A 22,515-nucleotide genomic window follows, 5' to 3' on the forward strand; every position below is an offset into this window, starting at 1 on the left:
GTTTTTCCATTGTTATTTTTACATTGTGTCATAGCGTTTTATTTTCTGGCGAAATTTTCGAAGAATTTTCCGGCGAAATTTCCGAAGACTTTTCCGGCAAGGTGGTGGCGGTGGGCGGTGGTCGTTGTAGTCTTGTAGAAGATAAGTGAAAATTTAAGTGGGTTTTAATTAAGTGGGTTTTTGAAATTAAATTAAGTGGGTTTTCAATATTAAGGTATTAGACAAAAATACCCTCCTTAGCCTTCTTAGGAAAAACAAACTTCTTATTGGATCCTTTCTCTAAATTATAAATAGGGACCTTTTAAGTTAACTATACATGTACACAACAAATAAAACCTCAAGCCATGGAACCTTTCACAGTCTTCTCCATTGTTGCTTCTTCCCTAATTCTCTACACTTGTTGGACACTCTTAACTGCCAATACTGCAAAGAACCTCTCACCGGGGCCCCCAAAACTCCCCCTTATCGGAAACATACACCTACTCGATAAACAAAGACCACACCGTAAACTTACACACTTGGCCAGGAAATATGGTCCCATCATGCATTTACAGCTCGGGCAAGTTTCTACCGTCGTCATATCCTCACCTCAACTCACATGCGAGATCTTGAAGATCCAAGATATCAACTTTGCTGACCGACGCACAACCCCAACGGCTCATATATTTTTTTATAAAGGTTCAAACATAGGATGGGCTCCTTATGGGAATTACTGGAGACAGCTAAAGAAATTTGCTACTTTAGAACTTCTTAGCGCGAAAAAGGTGAGATCATTCTTCTATATCCGAGAGGATGAGCTAACTCGTGTGTTTAAGTTTCTTGAATCTACTTCCGGAGCACCCATCAACTTCAGGGAAGCAGCCAGAGAGGTAATCAATAACATGGTTAGCAGGGCTACATTAGGAGATGTCTGCAAAGATAGAAAGAGACTACTAGATTGTGTGTATTTCATGCTGAAAACATTCAGCTCTTTTAATATGACCAATTATTACCCTCGTTTGAATTTCCTCAATATCATTTCTGGGAAGAAAGCTAAGTGGTTGAAGATGCACAAGGAGATTGATGTAATCTTGGAAAACATCTTGGAGGAACACCGAAGCAAACCGCGTAGTATCCAGGACCATGAAGATATAGTTGATATGCTTTTGAGAGTGAAAGACACCGGTACTAATCAGTTTGATCTGCCCCTCACTAATGATCGTATCAAAGCAATAATTCTTGTAAGTACAATGAAATTTTATCAATTAATTTCTCACTACCTTAAACAAATAACAATCCACACTCACAAAATAACTAAACAACACTCCTAACTTTCTGTTTCTATGTCAAGAGCAAACGGTGTGACGAAGAAGTAACTTTGTCAATGAATTGACATGGCGTCTACTTGAAATGTTATACTTTTTTAAATTGGATTTTTATACTTTAAACTATGACTCATTCGCTCTCGAATAATAATTGAATAACTTAGGAAATGTTGACTGCTGGGACGAGTTCTTCTTCGATGACAATTGAATGGGCATTTTGTGAAATGATGAGGAACCCGGAGATAATGAAGAAAGCGCAGTCCGAAGTGAGAGCAGTGGTGAAGGGAGGCACGATCACTGAGGCCGATGTACAAATGATGAACTACATGAAGTTGGTAGTAAAGGAAACAATGAGGTTACATGGTGTGCCTATTTTGCTTCCCAGAGAGAATCCGGAAGACTGTGTTGTGGACGGGTATCATATTCCTGCAAGGACAAGGATACTTGTAAATGCTTGGGCATGTGCAACAGATCCTAACATTTGGGAAAATCCTCACAGATTCATACCAGAAAGGTTTGAAAACAGTTCTATCGGTTTTTCAGGTTCTGACTTTGAGTTCCTTCCATTCGGAGCAGGCAGGAGAATGTGCCCCGGTATGAACTTTGGGCTTGGCACGGTTGAGTATGTTATTGCTAGTTTGTTGCATCGTTTCGACTGGAAGCTTCCAGAGGGAGTAAAACCCGGAGATCTTGATATGAGAGAACTTACTACGATATCTACAGTGCCTACAAATCCCTTACATATTGTCCCTATCCCCATTTCAAAACAACACTAGAAAGAACTCTTCTCGACCATCCTATCCTTGTATTATGTTGCATGGTTTGTTACTATATGAATCTTAATAATGTGTTCTTTTATACTGTAAAATGTCCAAAATAAGAAAGGATGAAAATTCAAATTACCATTGTTACTCCTGGTTGTAACAATATTGTTGGTTAATTTGTCTCCCTTATTAGTGTTTAAACTAAACTTGCTATCGTTAAGTATAGGGGTTTGAGTCCATAATAAAAAAGGATGACAGTTCAAACTGAAAGCATTTGTTGCTTAATCAATTAAGAAAAGGGACTACTAATACATTGCTCTTGGACCATTGTGTATAGAATAGTTTATTTGATTTTATAGGCAATGGATAAACCTGTATACTATTGTTGGTTGAGAAAAAAACTGGGTCTTGACTTACCTTGTAAACATCTGTCCTATTCTTGGTAGAATTGGTTTTGATTTACATTGTGAACCAAAAACCTGAGTACCAATGTTATTGGTAGTATAGATGGGCCGAAAGTCCCGAGACTCAAAATTTCTTTTCATACTTCTAAGTTTCTGGTAATTAGCAATCCAGGTCGAGTCAAACAATAATTCCAAGCCCTAACTTACCAGATTGAAAAAAATATACAAAATGAAGAAATGTGAATTGCCGAACCTAGTCTCTACTTGCTTTTATTGATTGTTTTGAGTAATCGATTTCAAACCTACACGACTTAGTTCCAAACCTCATGTCTCAGCATACAACGACAGCGCCCAATCAATAGATTAATCAACTTCACGCCCAAACTATTACACTAGTTCACCTGCTTGCTTCTAGGGGTGAGCACGGTTCGGTTCGGTTCGGTTATTGGGTGAACCCAAACTAAAACCGAAGCTATCGGTTATTTTAGAATACCAACCGATCGGTTTTCGATTATTCGGTTAATCGGTTATTATCGGTTTTGCTTTCGGTTTTTTTTATTGTGAGTAAACATTACAGAAAAAAAATCAAAAAAATAGAGTACGCATTTCGGTTTTGCGATCGGTTTTTTTTTTTATTAAGGAAAGTGCATAAATCAAGATCTACATTCAAACCATTTTGAATTAGTCTCCGCCACAACTTTGGAATATGCATATATGTAAACTGCATTTATTATGATTGCATAGCTGTAACCTTAGATTAAGCATTCTCCATTTATTTCCTTATGTATATATATGTCAATATACAATAGAACAAAGTATCTTTTACCAAACTATTATTTATTTCAATATGGTATCAAAGCCTATCTTTTTCTATTAAAAATCTCTCTCATTTCCCTCTACTTTCATGGCAACCTCCAACAACCTCAGTGCCAACAATACACCCGCATCTAATGGAAATCGTCCATTCCTTGGCCGATGTCAATGGTGTCACACCAAAGGCCACACCATTGCAAGTTGAAACTCTTTTACAAATATGTCTTCTAACGCGGTCATACCGCCATTTACCTGTAATATGCAGGTCTCTAAAACATCCCCATGGGTGAATATGTTAGGCATTCAAACTAACCCAACGCAAGCAAATTGGCTTCTTGATAGCGGTGCGTCACATCATGTGACAAACAACCTAAACGCATTGTTTCATCATGCACCCTATGATGGTACCGAGAAACTCATAATCGGTGACGGTTCATCTCTTACCATAACTCATATTGGTTCAATCACAATCCACACACCAAACAAACCACTAATCTTAAAACACGTCCTTTGTGTTCCCTCAATATCTTGAAATATTATTTCTATATCCCGATTATGTCATGATAATAACTTTCTAATCAAGTTTTATGATTTTACCTTTGTCATAAAGGATCGAAGTTCCAACATCCCTCTTCTTAAAGGAACGGCACGTAACGAGATATATGAAATCTGCTCTTCACTCTCACCCACATCCACCCACAACATTCTCACTACAAAAGACAACCTCCAAGCACTGGCACCATCGTTTGGGCCATCCAAATGATAAGACTTTGCAATCTTTATCCTCTATTATTTCTTGCAACTTTGATTCCAACAATAATTGCAACTCTTGTCATATAAACAAAAGACAAACTACCATTTTATCAATCTAGCTTATCCTCTCAAGCACCTCTAGATCTAATATTTTCCGATGTATGGTCATCACCAATTACATCATTTGACGGATTCAAATATTATATAATTTTCGTTGATCATTACACTAAATATATATGGTTATATCCACTTAAAAACAAATCCGATTCTTTAGAAATCTTCATCCATTTTCAAAATCTAGTTGAAAACTATTTTCAAACCACCATCAAACAATTTTTTTCCGACAACGGTGGAGAATACATAAAACTTACATCACATCTTAAATCAAACGGGGTGACCCACCTCACTTCTCCTCCTCACACACCCGAACACAATGGTTATGCTGAACGTAGACACCGTCATATTGTCGAAACCGGTCTATCTCTTCTCTCACATGCCAAATTACCTTCTCAATATAGGCCATTTGCTATGACCACTGCCGCCTATCTAATAAACCGCCTTCCCACCCCAACTCTTCAAAACACATCCCCATATCATCGTCTATTCAATAAACATCCAAACTATGGTAAATTAAGGAATTTTGGTTGCCTTTGTTATCCGTGGCTTCGTCCCTATTCCCCACACAAACTTCACCCAAAATCCAAACCATGTATCTTCGTTGGTTATTCTTCATCTCAAAGTGCGTATTATGCCCTCGACCCCCTCACTAATAAAATCTACACCTCAAGACAAGTGTAATTCATTGAAGAAAAGTTTCCGTATGAAACTATCTCAAATAATACCAATCAATCGAACCCAGACCCCACCATCTAGTTTCCCATGACCATTCCTATCATTTCTAAAAATACCTCACCACCTTCTGATCATTTAACAACCAATCCAATACAAAGTCAAATTAATATCCCACCCAATCCAATACAAACTCAATTCAATACCCCACCCACAACCTCTAATCAACTCAACAATTCACAAACCACCCCAACACCTTCTGTCCAAATCGATACATTACCTAACACCATAAATCAAACATCATCTCCCATCACCCAATCCCCACCACATGAAACTCAACCGATACCACCCACCACTTCTACCCGAATTCGCAAGCCTAATCCGCGATATCACAATGACAACTTTCAGTTATATACCGCCACAAACGGTCCGGTAAATGACCCATCCACAATCACTCAAGCTCTAAAACATCCTTCATGGAGAAAAGCAATGACCCAAGAATTTGAAGCTTTGAAAAACAATCAAACATGGACTCTAGTTCCACCTACATCTACCCCAAATCTTGTTGGAAGCAAATGGGTATTCCGAACAAAATATAATCCCGACGGGTCAATTGAGCGTCTCAAAGCGCGCCTTGTTGCCAAGGGGTTCCATCAAAGGCCAGGCATCGACTTTGCCGAAACCTTTAGTCCCATTGTCAAACCCGCAACTCGTCGTTTAATTCTATCTCTTGCCGTGTCGCATCATTGGAGCCTTCGCCAACTTGATGTTAACAATGCCTTTCTCCAAGGCACCTTAACAGAAGATGTGTATATGGCACAACCTCCCGGATTCATAGATCCATCTTTTCCATCCCATGTTTGTAAACTGAACAAAGCCATTTATGGCTTACGACAAGCATCACGTGCTTGGTATGAAGAACTCAAGACATACCTTCATTCCAAACACTTTAAACCCACAATATCAGATCCATCCTTGTTTATCCAAACAAATGGTTCTTCTTCAACTTTTATCCTTGTCTATGTCGATGACGTCATTATCACCGGCCCCTCTACTCAAATCATTGATGATTTTATCTCATATCTGTCCACCAAGTTCTCTCTAAAAGATCTTGGCAATTTATCTTACTTTCTTGGAATCGAAGTCTTGCCTCACCCTCAAGGTATTTTTCTATCTCAAACTAAATACATAAACGATGTCCTCAAACGTGCCAATATGAGTGAATGTAAACCAAATGCCACACCGATTGCATGTTCCGAAACCATCACATTGCATGGAGGAACGCGCCTCTCCACACCCACAGAGTATAGAGCACTTGTTGGTGCGTTACAGTACTTATCTTTAACACGGCTGGACGTTGCCTTCATTGTTAATAAACTTTCACAATTCAACACATTGGAGTGCCCTCAAACGGTTATTGAGATACCTACATGGTTCAATTCACAAAGGTCTCTTATTAAAAAGGACCTCACCATTGCAACTTCATGGCTTTACCGATGCCGATTGGGAAAGTGATAAAGATAACTACCGAAGTACTACAGGTTATATTATCTATCTCGGCTCGAATCCTATTGCATGGAGCTCCAAACGACAAAGTACACTAGCACAGTCATCAACCGAAGCTGAATTTCGTGCCGTGGCCTCAATTACTACTGAAATCATATGGATCAAATCTCTCCTCAAAGAACTCGGTTTTCAATCCACAACAACCCCAACCATCTTTTGTGACAACTTGATTTTCACTTTGTTCGTGAAAAAGTACATAACCGCTCCATAAGGGTTACTCATATATCAGGAAACGATCAACTAGCAAATGCTCTCACAAAACCACTATCAAGAACACGTTTTCATCTTCTCATATACAAGATTGGACTTGCAACAAGACCGTCCATCTTGAGGGAGCGTATTAAGGAAAGTACATAAATTAAGATCTACATTCAAACCATTTTGAATTAGTCTCTGCCACAACTTTGGAATATGCATATTTGTAAGCTGCATTTATTATGATTGCATAGCTGTAGCCTTAGATTAAGCATTCTCCATTTATTTCCTTCTGTGTATATATATATATATGTCAATATACAATAGAACAAAGTATCTTTTACCAAACTATTATTTATTTCAATACGTACCTCGTATATATTGAATTCAAAATACAAAAATAGACACGTGTTACGTCGAACCAAACAAATACAAAGTTGTTTGAGTAGTAGATTTAAAATTCAACAAAGTTTTTAATAAAAAAACACTAAAAGTTTGGCCCGAATCTTCATTAATTATCTTATTTGTAGGTCCCAAAACGACCACCGAACGGCTTTTCCCTCGATATGCGTGTCGAGACGGGTGCGGTAAATCAAACGATCGAACAAAAATATAAAGATAATAAGTATAGTGAACGACTTCGTAATCGGTAAAAGATTAATAACATTAAACTAAACGACCCACCCAAGGTGAGCTCCCCTTGGGTGGTGATTTACATCTTACAAACACACATAAAAGACTACAAGTGATCCTATATATAGCCTAATACAAATTCTAGAAGATCTCCTCCCGTTGAAGCTAAAGGCCTGTTCCCGAAGCTTTCGTTTCGTGTCTGGTTTCTTCGTCGGCTTTAGTTAATCACTTGACCATAAATATATAATGGGTTTCGTAATTTGATATCGCAGGCCACACTTTTTGGCCTTACAATCACCCCCGTTGGCTTGTGATATCAAAACATCGTCAAACCATGTCTCGTATCTTCACGAATCAACCCGATAAAGCCGAAGCCTCTTCAATCACCCCTAAAGGTATGATCCACCTAATTCATTCATGAAGGAGTTATCGCTTCTTTATCCATCTCGGATCTTCAAGCGGTATAGGATCAGAAGAACTATCGGGGATAACAATCAAATGAACAAAGCTTGTTAATTCCTCTTTAAGTCCAAATTCGTATCCAATTTGTTCAAAGTTCACCTCACGACTTGAACTTCTCGAACGCCTTGTAATTAAAATAGAAATAACATGCTTTTAACACGGTTCAACAATGACGAAACCCGAACGCATTTGACTTTTTTCGGTTGGTTAACCCCGAAAAACAATAACATACTCCATGGCCAAAACATCTTGCAAACAAAAGCCCAACCAGATCAACCCACAATTTGGATGTTTAACTTCTAGCCCAAAAACAATCAGCCATATCTAAAATGAACCCAGCTGCCCATAGTAGATAAAACCTAGCAGCCCACATTTACCTAACCAGGCCCAACTCAGCTTTATGTTGAGAAACCCATATCTCATGTAATAGCCTACACAAAGAGAGTTTCATTAAACCCTAGCTGCAACATATTGTAACCAGCCGCCACTCCAAACTTGGACCAGATTTTGACCGCCGGAAATAGCTTACCGGAAACACGGTTCCGGTGACCGGCCACCGCGGCTGCTGCCGTCACTCCATAACAGCCGTCGCCGTCTCCCTTCACACCATCATGTCTCCTCCGGACTTCAATAATGGTCGTCAATCAATGTCGTCCATCGCCGAAAAACCTATTCCAGCCACCATTCACCACATCAACGGCCCCATCTTAACCACCGGATAACTAGGTCCGACTACCAAACTCCAACACCACTAACCGCCACCACATATCAGGCCGGAAAATCGATTTCCGGCCATCCAATCCACGGCCGCCATCCACCGTCTCCCTCTTTTCTTCTTTCTTTCATGAACAACCGCTGGAAACCACTGCCGGAAAATCAAATGCCAGAATAACAAAGCCACCACCACTACTGCCAGAATACGGTTCCGAAACGCCAGATCTGGCACTTATAGATCCTGAACATCCGGATCTACAAGGAGAATGCTTCAAACACGCTTATTTCCAACTTTATTTCTAAGATCTTCAAACTTTATTTCCAAACTTCTAACTTTATTTTCGAAACTTCAACGGGTTTTAACGTCTCGGTTTGGGTAATAGCGGAAATAGAATCCGAAGATCAAGAATTCGACCCGCTCTGATGCCAATTGTAGGTCCCAAAACGACCATCGAACGACTTTGCTCTCGATATGCGTGTCGAGACGGGTGCGGTAAATCAAACGATCGAACAAAAATATAAAGAGAATAAGTATAGTGAACGACTCCGTAATCGGTAAAAGATTAATTACATTAAACTAGAACCGACCCACCAAAGGTATGCTCCCCTTGGGTGGTGATTTACATCTTACAAACAAACATAAAAGACTACAAGTGATTCTATATATAGCCTAATACATATTCTAGAAGATCTCCTCCCGTTGAAGCTAAACGCGTGTTCCCGAAGCTTTCGTTTCGTGTCCGGTTTCTTCGTCGGCTTTAACTAATCACTTGACCATAAATATATAATGGGTTTCGTAATTTGATATCGCAAGCCACACTTTTTGGCCTTACATTATTCTCTTCAAAGTTTAAACCCAATTTTCATCATCTTCATAACCTTCATCACCGTCAATGATAGATTCAGTGGCGGATGTAATGTATAATCAAGGGTAGCCTCCGCTGCCCCTCAACTTTTCGTCGGTAGCGTAATTTTTTTTCATTTTGGGTTAGTTTTCGTATTTCGTTACTCCTGAAAAAATATTATGTTACCCTTGTTTGTTTCAAACCCAACCAATTTAATAGTTCAAATCATATAAAGCCTAAACAAAGTATATAGCCCAAAACAAATAAAACCTCACTAAATTTTTTTAATTTTGTTTGAATGAGAAACATCAACAACAAACAAACTCAAACATAAATGGGCTCTAACAGAATTATTATTTTTTAAAATTTCAAATCAAATATAGCCTAAAAAGTTTATAGCCAAAATCAAATAGAAATCATTATCTTTTTTTTCTTTTGTTTGAACGAGAAACAACAAAGGGAAACATGCTCAACAAAATTATCATTTTGAGGTTGAAGTTTTTAATACGGTTTTGGATATACAAATTCAAGAATTTGAAAATATATTCATTGATGTCTTAACCAGTTTATTAGAAAATATGTACGGTTTAAATCTATAGGATTTGTTTTTCAAGTTTGGCATATCTAAGATAGTGCCATTTTCGGAGTTGTATTCGAATTATCTATATCTATATTACCTATATCTATATTACCTATAATACATATTGGATGGACAAAATGGTAATTTAACCCATAAAAAAGAAACGCCAGTAAAATTAGTGTTGCTTATTTCCTTCGCCAACAATTGATCGGAGACATTGGCGGGCAGTTGAATATTTCCATTAACTCGCCATTTAATTCCGGTTTAAGACATCATCGGTTTTATGTATATGTTTAAGACGCCTATATAAACTAGGGCATAAACGGTTATCTTCTCCCCACTCTTCACGACGACATCATTGGGACAACACAAACGGCCGTTTCCATTAAATGAGCAATCAAAGCTACCAGTTTCAACTTCTCATCCTGTCCATATATCTAAGTCGAATCCAGATTCTAATCATCATCTTCATTCTCTGCGGTTGTGCCAGTTTTGAACCCCGGGGTTTGCTGAAACCTGCGATTAAAAACACCTCTTCTTACTTCTATTTGGTTTTTGCTGAATCTCCATGGTTAAATATTTTCATATCTTTGAAGAAAGCAAAATGGGTTTTAGGATTGAGGTCTGACTGTTATTTGTAAGGTAAATTTTCATTTGTATTCCTAATTTAGTCATAATATGTACATTTGAAGCAGGGGAAATGTTGGCGTATCCCATGCATATTGTATGTACATCTGGTTGCACAAATTGCATAGTATCATAAAGAGCCACTCCCGGTATTACCCATTCGTCGGGAGAGTTTATAAATAAATACAGCTCTTGGGTATCATCCTCGATACTGAGATATATCGTAAGACCAATAAATTGATTTGAGATCTCGCTATCAACCTCTTGACCTAAAAAAAGTAATCTTTCTCGATAAAGTCGATTGATTAGGGTCAAATTGTATCCCTTAAGAACCGTACAGGCGCCTTTTAACGCATACGGTTCAAAAAAAAAAATCAATGATTAGTTATTTTTTTGAGATGCTTTTAAATTTTCAATTCTTTTTAGAGGTTTGTGTGATTACTTATCATTAACTGATTTTTTATATTTGATTGAAAATCAGACATTAAGCTTTTGTGTCTTAAACTCCAAGCAGTTGGAAACAAGTCATCTTCCAATCTTAGTTTGATCATTTCAACACCACTATATATTAAATTAGTAGTATGTTTTCAAGCATATCAGCAATGCCTTTTTTTCATGTTTGAGAACAGGGTAGTATGCAATTTTCCAGCTAGCATCAACAGTTGAGAAGGTATTAAGTGTCAATAGTTAAAAAAACACCACATTTTATATCTACCAAATTGTATATCAATACAAATTCACAGATTTAATACTTATAACCGTTTAATCTACCAAATTGTATAACCTTTTTGACAAGAACATAACATTTTTAGTGTTTAACACGAATTTAAATCCAAACAACTTCTAATTTAAAAACTATGAAATCTTTGTTATGGATCATTAGAAGTAAGAATAATATACATACATATATTTTCTGTATTGTAAGTTCGCCTAGGCATGAGAAAATGGTACCGACCAAGGTGCTTTCGGTACCCACCTTTTGAGGGATCGGTACATTAGCGGTGCCTATATTTCACTGATTCTGTACCGAGTATTTTCGATACCGGTACCCATTTTTGGCGATTTCGTATCGGTATTCCAGTAGTGATACCAAGCTCATCCCTAAGTTTGATCCACTAGATCTCTGCTTGTAACCGAAGCGCCTAAGAAAAAAGCGGCTACTCAAGGTGAGTTCATGCTACCTAACATTGTACCTTGAATTTAGGCATTCTTTTAATTCAAATCACATATTTACATTGGTAACGTTGTATCTATTGTTAATAATAATCTGTTTCAACCACAAGAATTAATATGAAGCCACTTGTTTCTTGTATATAAGGCACTTGCTTTGATTTACCTTCAAGAGAACAAGGGAAGAGGAATAATGCACATAGACCCTACAAGTAGAACACTTAAAGAGCACCGCGATTTCAAAACCTGAAGAGCAACAATGTGGATTAAACACTTCAACTACAAGTTTGATGTTGATTTGAAACCTTCAACTTAGATTTCTTGAAAACTAATCATGCTCAACGAAAATGTAATAGCTTATAATTATGTTATGTGTTTCTGATTAATTAAGAGCTGCAATTATTAGAAAATCTTCTTTTATTCATTTTTTTTTCAAACTGTGGTTGTGATCATTTGCTTAAGGTTGTAATGCAGCAAATTGTTTTCATAATAGATATAACAAAGTTGACTCTTTAGGTTAAATAGCCAGTTTCATACTAAATATAACAAAGTTGTCTTAAAGGGTGTGGTCTTAGAATTTGAGAATATGATTGTTGAAACATGTATTTAGTTGGTTACTTTGCTTTGAATATTATTAATATATGCAGGTGAGACTCGACCAAATAGGTGAGAAAAGTCAAGCTCGCACCAAAAGATTTGCAAAACACCATAGTGTGGTTCACAAAGTTGAGCCATGTTGGGCTAATCTTGTCAGGCTGGTTCGGATAAACTGCGGGTCAAGTCAGTAGCTAGCGTGTCGGAAAATGGATTATGGAAACGTGGGTAAAATGCATACATGGTGTAAGTGTTGGTTAATAAAGTGGGTAGATGTTTAACATAGTAAATTGCAAAGTGTATGTTGGTTAGCTGCAAAAAAGGATAAGTTAAAAGCTTTTAATGTGCATGTGTTAGTTTCTTTATTATAATTAGCAGAGTAGTAGAAGCCCTTTGTACCCACTTTTCATTTTGAACAAGCAATGAAGTATTGCATGAAAAATGTGTGTTTTTTAGTGTGAGTTTGGAGCCTAAAACCAGCATTCCCGATACCTGCCCAGAGCCAAAGAAATAAGGTATGAACTTGCATTTTATATATGAATGTATAGCAAACTAAATCAAATTATTAGTTAGTACTGGATTGTGAACTTGGAAGTTAAGATTTGGTAGTTCAGACTTCATATCATTATTTAGCTTTCAAAACAATTAATTAACAACAAAAACCAAAAAACAACAAATTTTTTTCAAAAACATCCAAATCCTTGAAGAAAAAACATAACCTATTTCTCCAGGATCGTCACTTCCCGCAACACTCCATAGTATCCAAAATGGCTGCAAAATAAGAATTAATGTAATTTGTAACTCTACTTGATTAAAGTAAACATCAAACCAAAGTAATAAGAAAATAAACTAAAAAGTGAAGTTAGAGCTGATAATAAATATGTAGATCTTGATAAATGATGATCGTACTAAATGAACATGAACTTGCCATGTTCGTTTAATATTAATCGAACAAACGAACATAAACAAGCACATACAATTATACACACGGGTTGTTTTTGTCCGTTTTTGTTTTTGTTCGTTTGTTAACAGTATAAACAAATGGTTCATCAACCTGAATGAACATGAACAATGAAAAAAAAAATAAAAGTAAACGTGTTACATGAGCCACATCAGACGATGTGAAAATATGTAATTTCTTTGTAATTGTTTTACGTTCTTATAATTAATATTTGATTTTTGATTTTTTTTTCAATGTTGCAAGAAAGGCTCAAACACTGTACTGGTACGGGTATGTACAGACTATATACTGCGAGGCAATTCTAAGGTGTGTTGACTTTTGTAGTCTCTCATGAATGTTACTTGTGTTTCAAATAATAAAGAATGTGAACAACATGTGAATTATGTTTATTTTAGATGCTTACAAAAGAAGTTATAGAGCCAGGTCAACACACTTTTACATCTGAGTCATGAAACTCCAACTGGATATAGACTCTGCAAACACAATGTCACAAAAAGTGTCAAAACTGAAAATTGGACCATCATCATTAGCTTTGCTAACCAAGAGTTTTGTAATGGGTAGTTAGTGGCTTTGACATTTAAATTTTCTAGCTCAATAACTACAATCATTTTGTCATCTTTTGTTTTGTTAAGTAATTTTATTTGGCATTTCTTCCACAAGCATCAAGAATTCAAAAAGCTAAAATAGCTCCAAAATGATCTTTTACAATTGTCGTATGTTAATAACCAAGGGCACGTTACAAAAGAGATAGTCAGAAAAGCAAAAAGATTATAAATAGTATATGTGGCAATTTAAATCCCATTCCCTACTAATGGTCAGTTCGAGTTATGCTTATAACGACCGGACGATTAGAAATTGAAAATTTAAATGGAAAAAAAGTTGGAAATCACCCAAAGTGTGTTTTATATGCATAAAAATTCAATAGAAAAAAAAATTGATTCTCCTTTAAGTAATATTGTTATTGCTATATTCATTTGCTTGTGGACAACTACTAGGGCCTAGCGAGCATCCCTTTTTGTAACGGTCTCACTTGAGGTTTTAATAAGGTTTATTATGTTTATTTTGCATTGATTGGAGACACATAAATCCTAAGACCATGGGTAGCAATTTTCCCCCTACCCAAAAAAAAAGAAAGAAAGAAAGAAAGAAAAGAAAACGCCCCTACACCACCCGACCCGTTTGGGCTACTTTTTGGCCTTCAACGTGTTCTACAAAACGCTACCACCTTTATTCCTTCCACCAATCAGGTTTTTTTCACACAAACTCCAAAAAATCAAATATTTATGTTATTTTATTTAATTTAATATACAATAATTGAGTGATGATAACAATGACTTTTTACCACTACACCACTTTTTACAAGTCTTCTCATTACTGATCAAGACACCACGTGTCGCACAATGCCCCTATGTAAAGAGTTCTGACTACACGTGGCCTAATTACTTTGTTTAACATCACACTAGCTCTGAATTTGGTGAATAACAATCATAATTTGGTCATTATGTTAAAACAGTAACAAGATTCGAAAATATGAAAGTAATTTGATGTTTCATATTACAAAGTGTAATTTGGTCATTTTATAAACCAAAAAACCATTACAAAGCAATACAATAACGAAGCAACCCCCTACCAACCGAATCTCAGTGAATCCCGCCGCAACGCGCGGCTCTCTTACTAGTTTTAGTAATGAAGAAAGAGTATGTATTTCAGGTAATCGTATGACATTTTATCACACTTTAAAGGAAGATGGTAAATTTGGAAGATTGGGTGGAATGTGTGACTTTGCTCATTTAATTGTGGAAACCCGAAAGCACACCACTTTTCTTTTGGTTTATCGAATATTAAAGCTAGCATTGGTTTTACCGACTGCAACCGTAACCGTAGAAATATGTTTTTCTTTAATGAAGTCTATCAATACGGTTTTGCGCAAGCAAATGGGTAATAAGTATTTGAACAATATTTTAATTTGTGTGGTCGAAAGAGAAACATTTGATAAAGTAAAAGAAAAGGGTTTAATGACTCGATTTCAAGCTTTCAAAAATCGAAGAAGAGAAATTTTTACTCATGTGTTTAATTATATTTATTATCATGTGTTTCTACTTTTGTTTCGTTTACATTGTATGAATTACGGAAAAAAAATTCTTTTTTTGAATGATAACCCTGAAATTTATACCTAGATACACCACTAAGTAGATTCTTTTGTTGTTTTGTTTCCGGTCATAACATCTTAAAAAAATACGTAGAAAACATAAGTTCGATTAATCGGTTCGGTTCGGTTTTTTTTAAATCGGTTTTTTGAAAAACTATTACCGTCGGTTTTTTGACCGAACCTAATCCCAAAAATCGGTTTTTAGAAAAACTAAAAAATTTGCCGTCGGTTAATGCTTCGGTTCGGTTTTTCGATTATTTGGTTTCGGTTCGGTTAATTCGGTTTCTGCTCACCCCTACTTGCTTCTCAGCTTATGTTCTGACTTCTATGTCGAATGGTCGAACCTCACAAGGCAGTAAGTCACACAGTGGCCAACGCATAATGTAAACTCCGTTTGTTGTTATATTCGAACATCAACCATGCTGTAGGGTTGGATTTTGGGTTTAATGTTTGGTTTTATTAGTTTAAAATTTATTTGGGCTTGGGTATCTGGAGCTATTTCTTAGCCTTTCTTTTTTATCTTAAGTTGATTTCGTAAACAATTTCTTGTTCTTCGGCTTTAAACAAATTCTTTTTTAAAGATTCAAGGCTAGCCCAGACTCAAATAATACCGATGGGCCAGACTCAAATAACTTGGTTGGGCCGGAATCGACACACACACACACATATATATATATTATTTTTTCGAAAAAAGAACACACTACCGAACGAAAAACGTGGTGGGGTCGCGCCCCGCTTTAGCCCATTCCGAGGACCTTTAGTATTGTACTCTACCCCCGAACTTGCAGCCTTCGCTCCAAGCAAGACCGCCATTGTCCCTTAAGTGATAGTAACAATTGGTTTTAGAGAAATTGTATACCTGTTAAAGGTCACTTGGTTTTGATTCACTTCGAGAGAAAAAAACCGTGTATCGTTGTTGAAACAGTTGATTTAGGAAAACCCGTGTGCTGTTAAGGACACTTATTTTTTATAAAATTAAGTATTGTCTTGGAAAGTAACAATTGGTTTTTATAACCCGTGTACTGTTTATAGGATTAACGGTTGGTTTGTTTATAACTTGTATAGTGTATTGAGTTTAGGATTGAATTTTATCTATAATATGTGAATTTTAACCCCGAGAAAAAAAATCAAAATGGTTTAGTGCAACGGCAAATAAGTTACAACTTCAAATGAGTGAGGGACATCACTGAGTTTTCAATGCCTCTTGGTAAACTCCAGAAACGATAGCATTTAGGCTGTAAAAATCAAATTGATCTTTAATGTCCATGAAATTTGGAAACTCAAACCAAAAGTAGAAATTTAAGTCGACGAGAAAAAAACTATACAAGAGAGAGAGAGAGAGAGAGAGAGAGAGGCGAAGTGCAAACCTAAAGGCAAATATATTCTTCTTTCACAAAAGAAATACATTTATGACCTCATACAACCTACTGGATTCACCGAGTGCAAACCAATTACATAACCTATGAGTACTGAAAGATAGTATTTGGCTTAATGATCTTCATTCCATTTATTTATCATCTATAAATACAAAGAGTACCCCAGTATTTAGGGATAGATTGCAACTTTAGTTATAGAGATAAACATCAATATACATCTAATATAATTCAAATATAAATCGGTATCTATTACACCCCCGCAGTCGAAGCGGGAGGAGGCCGAATGCTGAGGTTGGACCTGAAATCTTCATACAATATCTTTGGGAGACCCTTCGTAAAAATATCTGCTATCTGAAAATGGGTAGGAACGTGAACGATGCGAACGTGACCCCGACGAACGTGTTCTCGAACGAAGTGGATGTCCAACTCATACGCTTGGTTCTTTGGTGTTGCACAGGATTACCTGATAAATAGATTGAGCTGATGTTGTCATAGTAAACCAAGATGGCCGTTGATATCGGACATTTCAATTCTAGCAGTAAGTTACGTAACCAACAAATTTTTGCCACCACATTCGCAACGCCTCTATATTCAGCTTCCGCACTAGATCGAGAGACCGTCGATTGTCATTCAGTCGACCATGATAGCAGATTATCCACAAAGTAAACACAATAGCCTGAGGTTAGTCAACGAGCGTCCGGACAACCCGCCCACTTTGCATCGGTATAAGCTCGTAAAGAAGGAGCATGCGACGGGCTAAGAGTAATACCGTAATCCAGAGTGCCTCGAAGATAGCGGATGACACGGAGCAAAGCGTTCCAATGAGAGAGTTTAGGAGCATGCATATGAATGCACAATTGTTTGACCGCGTACAATATGTTCGGTCTTGTGAACGTAAGATGCTGAAAAGCTCCGGCTAAACTCCGGAAAAGTGTCGGATCCTTAAAATCCTCCTCGTCGTTGGCGCTGAGCTTCGGCTTCGTGTTGACCGGTGTCGGGGACCGATTTACACTCGATCATGCCCGCCCGGTTCAATATATCCCCATATAACCTTCTTGAGACAAAAATAACCGATTTCTGGTGCGTTTAACCGAAATACCCAAGAAGTAGCTTAGTTGCCCTAGGTATTTCATGGCAAACTCATCCGCTAGCTTGGCCATGATACCGAGGCGAAGTGCATCCGACGATGTGGGGTTGGGTCGGGATGGACAATGTTGGCTGGGTAGGTGATGTTTGTTGCCAGAATTATTTAGTTGGGTTGGTTGAGTGGTGTTTGGTTTGGGCCGGCGAAAATAGGTTAGAGTGGGTGGTTGGCCCGAGTGGGTTGGAGTGGGCTGCCCTGTAGTAGAGGAGCCGATAGGTGTATCAGGGGATTAAGGTTGGGGAATGCTGGAGGTAGGTGATATAGGGGCGGTGGGTGGTTTCTGGTGAGTATTAGGGGTGGGGTTTTGATAACGTGGGACCATAGGGAGGGGTGGAGATTGTCGGTTAAAAATTGATCATGTTGACGGGATGGCTGATTTATGGATTTAAAAGGGAAAACGGTTTCGGCAAATTGAACATGACAACATATGATTATCTTATGGGTGGCTAGGTCGAGGCATTTGTACCCGTGATGTTGGTTGGAGTATCCGAGAAATACACAAGGTTTGGAGCGATGTTATAATTTATGAATGATTATGTGGGGTAGTAATGGATAGCAAAGGCATCCGAACACACGAAGGTGTTCATAAGAGGGGAACGGTGATATAGAAGGTGTGTTTGGGTTTTGTATTGATGTGTTTTGGAAGGTAAGATGTTGGTGAGGTATGTAGCAACTTCTAGAGCATGATGCCAAAATTTATTAGGTAGGTTAGATTGAGCTAGAAGGGTGCGAATGATATTGTTAATGGAGTGGATTTTGCATTCCGCTTTTCCATTTTTAGATGACGTATATGGGAAAGAGAATCGAAATATCATCCCGTTTTGTTGACAAAATGTTTAAAAAGAATTATTAGCATATTCTTTTCCATTGTCACATTGAAACTGTTTAATTTTACGTTCAAATTGTGTTTCGATAAGATTATAAAACTGTTTAAAAATGGTAAAGACTTGAGATTTGTGGCTAAGTGGGAAGGTCCGAAGAAAGTTGGTGAAATCATCGAGAAATAAAATGTAATACCGATGTCCACCGGTACTAATGACGGGTGATGTCCATAAGTCACTATGTATTATGTCAAATGGTAAAAAAAGTAGACGTAATAGAATTAGCAAACGGAAGTTTAATACTTTTACCAAACACGCAAGATTGACAAAGTTTAGAACTAGTCTTATTACAATGAATAGAGTTAAAAGACCTAAGTGACTTTATTAAATCTAGACCCGGGTGACCCAAACATTGGTGCCACACGTCTTGAGAGATAGCTGCAAATGAAGAGGGGGAACGAATTTTGGAGAGGATATGCGGCGTCAATGGGTAGAGATCCCCGGAGCTATTGTTGCGGAGGATACGCGCCTTGGTCTTTAGATCCTTCACAAGAAAACTATAAGGGTCAAATTTAATCGAATCTTGATTGTTGGTTGTTAAGCGACGAACCGACAATAGGTTTTTAATTATGTGAGGTGCAAGTAAAACGTTATTCAGTTTTGGGGGTGGGAAGGGTAGTTTTAAAGTTGGTTACCTTGACCAGTCACGGAAATGGTATTACCGTCGCCTACAATTATGTGTCGTAAAATACCATTATTAAAAAATGACGAAAAATCACCTGGATTGTTTGTCATATGGTTGGACGCTCCCGTGTCCAAGAACCAGGGTTGTTCCGATGGGTAAAGGGACATAGTGTAGAGTGCCTGATCTATGTCGGTTGGTGTGTAACCCATAGCATATGCTTGCGGTGGCCGAGGACCCAAAATACCCTCTCCCAAGTTCAATGCTGGTGGTTTGTTGTTTGTCGGGTATGGGCACGGTAGGGACGATGCCCACTGTTGCCAAGGGGTGTGAGTCGGGTTAGCTCCAGGCCAATATCCAAGGAACGGTGCCCCCGGGGTATAGGTTGGTTGTTGAAACGAGCCGCGTCCCCTTCCCGTAAAACCTTTGTCACGTCCCCTCGTTCTGCCGCAGCCTCGGCCTCGGCTGTTGTTTCTGTCCGCGTATTGGTCCTGGCGATTTCCGGAAGGACAATCTACAGGTTGAGAGTCTGGTTTTCTAGTGACCGCTAAGGCATGGCTAGCAGCCGTAGCTGACTGCAGAGTCTGAGAAGCTGTCTCAAGTTCCTCACGGCATAAGGTGGACCGGACCGAATTAAACTCCGGTAAGGCGTCTGTGTTTCTGAGGATGGCTGCAATGGTGCTATATTGTTCCGTCAAACCCCCGAACAGTTTGAGAATGATTTGGGTTTGAGAAAGTGGCACGTCAACGTTGGACAATTGATCGGTGAGGACTTTAACCTCCTGACAATAAGCAGCCATATCCTTGAACGAGTCAAGTCGAGTGTTGGTGAGTTTCGTCTGGAGATGGAGGGCAGGCGAGCTCTTATTGTCTTGAAAAAAGTTTTCCAAAGCAATCCACGCGTCATAGGCGGTGGTCTGTTTCTTCATGACGGTTTGCAAGAGGTCAATCGAAATTGTGCCATATATCCATTGTAGGACGATAGCGTCCAGTCGCTTCCACTGTTCGGGTGTCGGATCGGTACTAGCGGCTGATTTTTCTTTGTCACCAGTTGAAGCAGAATGCCTGACGATTCGTGGTTTCAAGTGATCATCGACCAGGTAGGCAGTACAGTGGATACAGAATAACTCCGACCACGTATTGTATTGGGCACTCTCATTGTCTAGGGTTATTGGAATAAAGTGTTTGATGTTTGAGACGGTAACAGCGGGATGGATTTTACCGTCCATGAGATTGGCAGAAGAGGGAAGCTTAGGATCGAAGGGGAGAGGGAGGAGGCTGATGGATCGGCTAGGGTAAGAAGAGAGAAGAAAATAGGCTCTGATACAATGAAAGATAGTATTTGGCTTAATGATCTTCATTCCATTGATTTACATCTATAAATACAAAGAGTATCCCAGTATTTTAGGGATAGATTACAACTTTAATTCTAGAGATAAACATCAATATACATCTAATATAATTCAAATATAAATTGGTATCTATTAAGTACCTTCTAACCTTTGTCTCTTGATGGTAGTCCTCTCTTACCAATCCGTAAAAATACTATCAGTTAATTGTGGCACTACAATATGCAACTCGATTTATGACATTACCTTTGTTGTCAATATAGTCTTCCAATACATATGCATGCCCCTTCTGGGAGCCACTAGGCTGCTGCTAAATGCACCATTCGATACTTGAAAAGAGCTATCGATAAGGGTGTACTTATCTGTCACAAATCAAACTCTCATCTTCAAGCTTTCATTGATACACATTGGCAAGGAGCCTTATCACTTTGTGCCTTCTTGATGTTGACTGGGCTACCTCTCTAGATGATCGTTGATCCACAAGGAGATTTGCCATATACATGGGTTCTAACCTCATTTCTTGAATCAGTCAAAAATACATAACAATTTTCTAGTCATCTACAGAATCCGAATACAAGGCTCTAGCCAACACCATGGCAAAATTAATTTGGCTAGAATCACTTCTAAAAGAACTAGGGACATATGCAAAAGATGCCTCCAACCCTCTAGTGTGATAATCTTGGTGCAACTTATCTTGCCGCAAATCCAGTCTTCCATGCAAAAACAAAACACATTGAAGCTTTGACTGTCACTTTGCTTGAGAACATGTTGCAAATGGAAAATTACTAGTATGATTCATAAAAATAAAATATCAAGGTGCGAACATTTTTACAAAACCATTACCAGCACACGGTTTCATAGCTTTACACTTCAAGCTATTAACGTTTTGAATATATTATAAAACAACAAAATGTTGTTCAATTACAATGAGAGAGATAAATACAATACAATGACTAATCTTTATGAAGGGTCAAGTTATTCTATGAAGGATAACAAAAATGAGAAAATAAGAAGGATTTGTAGCCATACAAAAAATTCATCAAAAAAATTAATAAAAAAAAGTATAACTCAAAATTTAATTTAAAAAACGAAAAAGGGAATATCACAAAAATGTTTCCACTGCTTTTCTTGTTCCAAAAAAAACACAATGATGAGTGACAAAGATCATTGTGTCTTTTTGTTTATCATTGTGTTTCTTGTTTATATTCGTCATTGATTGTACTTTTTTTCATTGACATTGTGTCTTTTTTTCTCTATATTATGTTATATTACTCAACATTTTGTAATATTTTGTTAGACATTGTGTTATATTTTGCGATCTATTGAAGAGGTAGGTCCCAGCAGAGCCCAGTTGGACCCGCAAGACTCACCTTGAAAAGGGACGTCTGCGCAGAAACCAACTGGATCCGCAGGACCAACCATGCTCAGAGACGTGACGTCCTTACGCGCAGTACGCAAGCTGTTCCCGCAGGAAATGCCTCCCAATGGTGAAGGACTCCGCCTGTTCCCGCAGCTTCGGATACAAGCCATCAGGGAAGGCCACCCGCGCAGCAAGGCTACACGCACAAGGCACTTAGCTCTCAATCACTCAGTGTCACCTGAAGGAATGAGCAAAGCCGGGAACAATCCCGCACAAGGGCGGGAGGGGGAATACTCCCGCCCAAATAAGCCAGTCCGTACGATACGGGAAGATCTTCTGTACTGTACCTGACGAGGTATGGGCAAAAGATCTGACTAAAGATACGACAGCTTATTGACAACAGTATGGCGAGCAGCATGCTCCTGTACTGTATGTCACTATTAGCCGCTGCCTACTCACC

General features: G+C 38.1%; 2 protein-coding genes across 2 annotated transcripts; one reads left to right on the forward strand and one right to left on the reverse strand.

Moving 5' to 3' along the window:
• Positions 1–319: 319 nt before the first annotated feature.
• LOC143618336 (germacrene A acid 8-beta-hydroxylase-like) lies at positions 320–2,174 on the forward strand. Its single transcript, XM_077090588.1, has 2 exons — positions 320–1,220; positions 1,469–2,174. The coding sequence occupies exons 1-2, from the start codon at positions 345–347 to the stop codon at positions 2,078–2,080; spliced, it is 1,488 nt and encodes a 495-aa protein (XP_076946703.1). The 5' UTR covers positions 320–344; the 3' UTR covers positions 2,081–2,174.
• A 17,171-nt stretch (positions 2,175–19,345) lies between these two features.
• On the reverse strand, positions 19,346–20,575 carry LOC143618337 (uncharacterized). The gene has a single exon (XM_077090589.1). The coding sequence runs from the start codon at positions 20,573–20,575 to the stop codon at positions 19,346–19,348; it is 1,230 nt and encodes a 409-aa protein (XP_076946704.1).
• Positions 20,576–22,515: the final 1,940 nt, after the last annotated feature.

Source organism: Bidens hawaiensis, unplaced genomic scaffold (genome assembly GCF_021521415.1).
Source record: "Bidens hawaiensis isolate Kalapana, Puna unplaced genomic scaffold, B.hawaiensis_p1.1 tig00069378_1, whole genome shotgun sequence".
Lineage (NCBI taxonomy): Eukaryota > Viridiplantae > Streptophyta > Magnoliopsida > Asterales > Asteraceae > Bidens > Bidens hawaiensis.